Consider the following 6,339-nt stretch of genomic DNA (forward strand, 5'->3'; position numbering starts at 1 on the left):
CCCCCCAGCCCTCTCATCATTCCCCCTCCCAAGCAACATCGTCTTTCCCTTCCCACCATCAAACGGTGTCCACTCCGGTCTATTTGCAAACTTGCCCTTGACAGCGTTCGGATCACCCTTTGTGATGAAACTAGTACAATACGCGTGAAACTGTCCAGCTACTTCCCTCTGCGCAGGTGAAATCTCACGAACTTCACGGTTAAACGTCTGATATCGCATTTGATCACCGTGGTTGGCGCCAAAGAGGGCGGTCTTGTTGAGAGCCCAGTGGTATAGATATGCGGGCTCGGCGTTGGGGTGGTATGTTGACCATATTACGGTTTGGCGGACGGGGCATGTGTATGCGTAGTGGCCGTATGCTGTCTCGAGGCGTTTGTACTGTGATCCTACGCCAGGAATGCCACGAGTGTCGAGATGTGGGGAGTCAGGGTTTGTCGAGGGATCAGGATACAGCTTCTCAAGTTCCGCAACTTCTGCCTTTGTGAGATGCGGAAGAAGTTCACGGAAGAAGCCTGTGAAATCTTCAGGTTTATCGGCCGTCCGGGGAACGTAGAAAGCACCCTCATTCGCAGCTGAACCCGTCAAGATGGGAACTCTATGGAACTTGCCAGACTTCCATGCTTCAATAGGTCGTCGAGAAATGACATCTCCGTCGATGACAGGCTGCCATGCCCAACGAATAGAAGGATCTGAGCGTCGAAACACCTCTTTTCCTGCTTTGTCCACAGTCTGTGAGGGAAGGCCTCGAAGACAAGTGAGGATCTTTGGATCTCTGAGGTTCTTGAAGTGTGAACATGGTGTCAGGTCGAGAAGTTCCCGGAAATGCTGAGTGTTGAGAGCAGCGTTTGGGGGGTGGACTGCTCGTGCGGTATGAGCTCCTGAATCCATGATTGCCTTGTGAAATAGCTTCTTGGGCTGATTGATGTCCATAATAAGATGCCCAATCTGTAATCGTCAGTAACAGCTTGAAGCTCAATGGGAGACGACCTACACCGTGAGCCGCAGCACTCAGTCCCATGATGGTAACATCCTCAGGGTCACCTCCAAACGCAGCAATGTTCTCCTGAACCCACTCAAGCGCAACATACATATCCTTCAATCCAAGATTCAACAGACCCTCGTTAGCAGTCAACTCAGTGTTCAGTCCGCCAAAGACACCAATGCGATATTGCATGCTAACAGCGATGTATGGCTCTTCTGAGAAGGCAAGCATGGTATGCGAATTATGCATCCTCGCTGCACCACGATTGAACGCTCCTCCGGGAATGAGAACAGCAACGGGAAGTTTTCCCTTGCTGGGTGAGTGGCCCTTCTTACGCCAGATGTTGATGGTGAGACAATCCTCTGATTCATAATCTGGTCCAAGGATGGGGTCTTTGAGGAAGGGAACGAGTTGTACACCAGGACATCTTCAACGGTCAGTATAAACTTCAACATGATGGTTTGGGAACTTACCTTGGTCCTAGGTAATAAGCTTCAATCGTCTCATTGCTCTCACCCACTGGCTCAGCATGTCTGAACCGTCGTTCACCAACTGGAGGCACAGCATACGGAATCCCCATGAATCCCTCCAACGGTTCAGGAAACGTCCCATCATCAACAAACTTCCCAATAACAGTTCCCTGCTTAATCCTCACAGAAGGCAACGCCTCTGGTCCAGAACGTCCTAAAACATCAGGATACACCGTAAACGCAGCAGCTAGAAGGACAGGCAATACAGCCAACCACGTCCACGAACTTCCCTTACGTTCAGCCATGTTCGATTATGATAACATCTAACGTTAATCTTGAGCCTGCTAGCTACACGATCGTGCTATTTAGATAACAGCCATTGACACTTTTCCGTCGGGCATAAACGTCCAAGTTCCCCGGATTAGTTCCCCGAGACTTTCCTATCTGGATGATCTTGCAAGGAACCAAGTGGGAACGCTGATGCACAGAGTTTAGAGCTACGGTTGTCAAATTTGAGATCCGTGCTGATCGGCTGCTAAGCTTGGTCTCCGAGACGATAAGTTATCAGGGAGTTGGCCGCGGGAAACTTGCACCCCTTGTCAAGATAGTGGTGGAGTCTGATCTGAAATCCGGGGTAAGCTGCATGCAGGGAGCTTTGACGAACGGAACAACGGCAGGCTAAGAGACGCTATGTATTTGATGATATCAGAAATATGCTGCTATGAGATTAACTAGGCCCGACCCACGTATGCTGTCTATCCAAAAACGCCAAGATGATGAGATGCCGAGATAACATGCTAACTAAATCACAATTCCACGCTGGGACCATCCCCCTCTACCTTTCCAAGCCCATATCAGTAACCCAACAGCAACCCACACAGTAACAGTCTCAGCCCAGTAAGTCGGAGCATAGCATTGCTCACCGTAGCAGAATAAATCACCACGCTCTTCGCCCCCAGGGGCAGACTTTGAGTTGTTCGCGCCGTTCTGATACGTCGCTGAGTAGACGAGGCCCCAGAACGTAGACCCTGCTGCAGGAAGCATACCGATGATGCCAAAATTCGTAGCAAAGTTCTCAACGCCCCAGATGATTGTGACGATTAAGGGAGTGAGACTGAAGATTGCGCCGTAGCCTGCACCCACAAGACCTGAGACGAGCCAGAAGCGCTCAGCGTGGTTTTGGACGAGGCCGGATGCGAGGATCAAGAGACCGATTGAGAGGAGCGTTGCGAAAAAGGCCATGAAGGCGACGCGAGAGATGGAGAAGCGGTTGCTCACGGCTGAACGAGCATGCGGTGCTTGAACATGCTGTGTTTGGGGATACGGTGCCAGAAGATCAGTCAGTGTACCGATGAAGATACGAGAAGCAGTGTTTGTGACTCCAAAGATGGACACGTGTGTCGCCGCTGAAGTCCGATGGCTTAGGCCTTCCATCTCAGGTGGTGTCAGTGTACCAATAATTGTACCGAGGTTGTTGATGAAAGCCTCGCCTGGTCCAACGATCAGGAGAAATGCCAGAGCAAAGGGCCACATGGTGCGGTCAGACAGGAATGAACGCGTTTCAGCGTTGAGGACCCAGTTCTTCTTCCACTTTGCGTCGTCTTTCGACGGATCAAGCAGCGCTGAGCCCTCGGTCTCATCACCCGTCGCACCGTAACTCCTCTCGGACCTGCCGAGTAGTGAGCTTCCATCGAGTAAACCACTCTGCTCCAGTTCCTCGATAGCCTCATCGATAAGCTCATCCTCATCAACGACACGTAATGTGAATGTGCCCAGCATACCCATGGAGAAAGTCAAGATGGCGAGGAAGAGGAAGAAGCGGAATACATCCAAGTCCCCCTTGGACCCGTCTGGCCGCGTCTCAGTGAACAGACGAGTTCCCGCTTGACTCAGCCACATGGGACTCAATCCAAAACAAGTAATCGGCGTAGCGAGCGCCAATCCTCGATACCGGCCCTTTCCAAAGTTCTTGGCGCAAGAAGACACAGAAGCCATGTAAAGCGCACAAGTCGCGATACCAATACACACAAACGCAAACATCAGAAACGGAACGGACCAGTCTCCATTGACACGGTACCCAGGATGACTCCGATACTCCAGGTCCAATTTCCGATAAACACCGGCTGCGATGCCATACCCGCTGCCAAAGAGGATTCCTCCCCCCAGCGCAAGCGGCTTCAGCCCAACGCGATCGCAGATATACCCAATGAGCGAAATAGGAAGGTACAGCGCCACAGAGCCAGCGATAGCGACGGCGTTGACCTGGAACTGGGTGTAGTGCAGGCGGGACTGGAGGAGGGGCGCGTAGAGGGAGAATACGACGATGGAGCCGCAGGCGAGGGCTATGATGTTTGCTGCGATGAAGGCTGCGAGGCGGAGGGCTTGTTTCTCCTTGTTTCGTCGCGCGCGGGAGGACGAGTCGGAGAACGAGGCGTAGGAGCTGTGTGTTGAGATTTGGTCGACGTCGATGCGCGTGTCGTCGGGGGCGGGAGACGACATAATGATGAGGTTAGAGGATGTTTGAGGGGGGAGAGTTTAGGGAGGTTTCATAGTTGAGATAGATAAGGTAGATAGAGTTGGTGAATGTGAATCACGTCAACTGGGACTGGTCCATCGCGATCCCACGTCATGGGTCATGCTCACAATCGAACCCCACTATTCTGCCGAGGTCGGACAGAGTTCCGGATCAGTCAGAGTCCGTTATCAATCTTATCAATCTCAAAGACTTGATCACGAACTCTTCAAGCTGATTTGATGTTTGGCTCGGTGAAAGTGATTCAAGTGTTTTACCTGGTCAGACATGGGGTCGGAAAGCCACACAGTAGATCACATCTGATTCACGGCCAATGCATTTAGAACACATGTCTTGGTTGTACAATATCTGATACGGACTACCCTAGACACTTACAAACAACAACTGGGCGGACTGTCAGAGGCCAAGGAATAGTTAAAATGTTTATCACGGACCAATAGAGCGAGATTCCATCGGTTGTGTGTTATTCTTCTGCTCTTACGCGGGTTCCGAATAGGCTGTTGTGGAATGACAAAGACAACATCGCCACAACGAACAACATGAGCTAAAAAGTCATTTGGGGTGGTACAACAACAATACGATACATTTCCCACGCGACACAGAATCCCCGCGTACTTTGAACACGAAAAACAGTATATAGTGCAATAACAAAAAGGGTTGATCTGCGTTGGGCTTGTTGAGCTCGACCGCATGAGGGTTCTTGATGGTGAAGACAAACACATGGTGACACTCAGCTGCACAGCATCCGCGTCAAGTCTTTCATCATCCCCCCCTGCCACATGTAACCCGAAAGATCATTCCAAACTTGAGGACTCGGCATGACATGATATAAGGCGACCAATACAGCAGGTGATGAGGGTACAGCCATCAAATCGGGCTAGCTGTCTGGCACCAGACGAGAGACATCAAGCCGTCGAGATGGCCAGTCATATCCTGAACCAACAGAGGCGAAGCAAGCTACCCCCCAGCGATTCATATTCGGAGAGCAGAGGCGCTGACGGAGAACAAAGGTAGTGACTTCAAGTCACGGCCCACGTCCAACGCTCTCGAAGTAGTAGGCTTCCGCGAGTCATCACAATTGATGACTTCGAGTCCTCTCAGCGGTCTTGTTCGTAGTCGGCATCGGTGCGGGGCTTTTGCTTTTCGTTTCGCTGCTCAACTGTTGCTCGTGGCCCAGCGAGGAGGCAGTGAATGCGTCGGTACAGTGAGGGGATGTGAAGTGTCGAAGTGCTTGCGAGGGACAGGGTACTCTTCGAGGTTTAGTTTGGGATCGTCGGTATTGGAGGCTTAAACACTCGACCGGGCTTCCTCAGTCGCGGCAGGACGGTCTTGGGGCGCGTAGCGTTGCGAAAAAGGTTGTGGGTTCTGTGACCACTCTCTGCGAAGAGACATGGCATACTGTGAACCAGCAAGGGGAGCATTGACCTGCCACTGAATATTCTGTGTCGATGAGGAGATGTCGGGCTTGAGGTATGAGGCAGATCCACCGCTCATGTTGAAGGTGATGGAGGAGTCCTGCATGGAACTATTAGATGTTGTACAACATGAACCTGTGGGACGCGTAACTTTGCAACAAAGCCCCATCCATCGATGAAAAAAGAGGTAGAGCATCAGCTGAGGTGCTGAGGCCAAGCCGAGTATTTCTTTGTTGACCGGCGGCACTTCATTGGAGGTTCGTGTCGCCTTTGTTCGAACAACCATGAAGAAAGGGAAGCCGTGGAGAGACGTGGGTCAAACTTTGTCGACAGCATACAAAAGAGCTTCGAATACTCGGGCACGAGAAAGATCTAGTTCCGTGCTGCGGTCGTGTTCGTGGATGTAGAGGGCGCTAGAATGGAGGAGTGAAGTGAATCACATTGGAGCGCTGCGGACACTGCACGTTAGAACTTTCACAATGTTTCGGTACGGGCAGCAACATACCTGATGACATGGAAGGCACACCAGAAGCATCGCTGATGTGAAATGAGAATGCAATGAAGCGATGGGTGTTGCCGCACACGGAAGAAGGAAGTGTAAAGATTGAAGTTGGCACATCACAGCGCAAAGCTACTGGGGTCACAGGCGAAAGCAATGAAGAGAGAATTGAGTGACAATGAATGTTTCTTTTAGCTACAGAACATTTCTCCTCCCCGACCACCGGACTACCTCTTCGCACACAGATTCAGTTGTTGTCAACATATATCGATATGGAAATGGCCGTACGCGGCACCCGCTTGTCGAATTGGCGTTTGGAGCTCCCAGCATCTATATCCTCATCTTTGACGACGGCACCGTCATCGTCGTCCATCTCCTCATCTTTGACGATAGCATCGCCTCCATGAGCACTTGCACCCTTGAAAAAATGCGTGCAAAAT

General features: G+C 51.2%; 3 protein-coding genes across 3 annotated transcripts; all 3 read right to left on the reverse strand.

The window, feature by feature from the left end:
* FTJAE_12961 (triacylglycerol lipase) lies at window positions 1-1,757 on the reverse strand (the record flags this gene model as incomplete). The annotated part of the gene is made up of 3 exons (XM_037346055.1): window positions 57-945; window positions 992-1,409; window positions 1,456-1,757. Coding segments are annotated over 3 exons (1,609 nt in total), but the record flags the coding sequence as incomplete, so codon positions are not given.
* A 496-nt stretch (window positions 1,758-2,253) lies between these two features.
* On the reverse strand, window positions 2,254-3,951 carry FTJAE_12962 (transporter MCH1; the record flags this gene model as incomplete). Its single annotated transcript, XM_037346056.1, has 1 exon — window positions 2,254-3,951. One exon carries the CDS (start codon window positions 3,949-3,951, stop codon window positions 2,254-2,256), a length of 1,698 nt encoding a protein of 565 aa, XP_037200007.1.
* A 1,131-nt stretch (window positions 3,952-5,082) lies between these two features.
* FTJAE_12963 (uncharacterized protein) lies at window positions 5,083-5,479 on the reverse strand (the record flags this gene model as incomplete). Its single annotated transcript, XM_037346057.1, has 2 exons — window positions 5,083-5,233; window positions 5,286-5,479. 2 exons carry the CDS (start codon window positions 5,477-5,479, stop codon window positions 5,083-5,085), a joined length of 345 nt encoding a protein of 114 aa, XP_037200008.1.
* Between the last annotated feature and the right edge of the window lie 860 nt (window positions 5,480-6,339).

Source organism: Fusarium tjaetaba (genome assembly GCF_013396195.1).
Source record: "Fusarium tjaetaba strain NRRL 66243 chromosome Unknown NRRL66243_c0000373, whole genome shotgun sequence".
Classification (NCBI taxonomy): Eukaryota; Fungi; Ascomycota; class Sordariomycetes; order Hypocreales; family Nectriaceae; genus Fusarium; species Fusarium tjaetaba.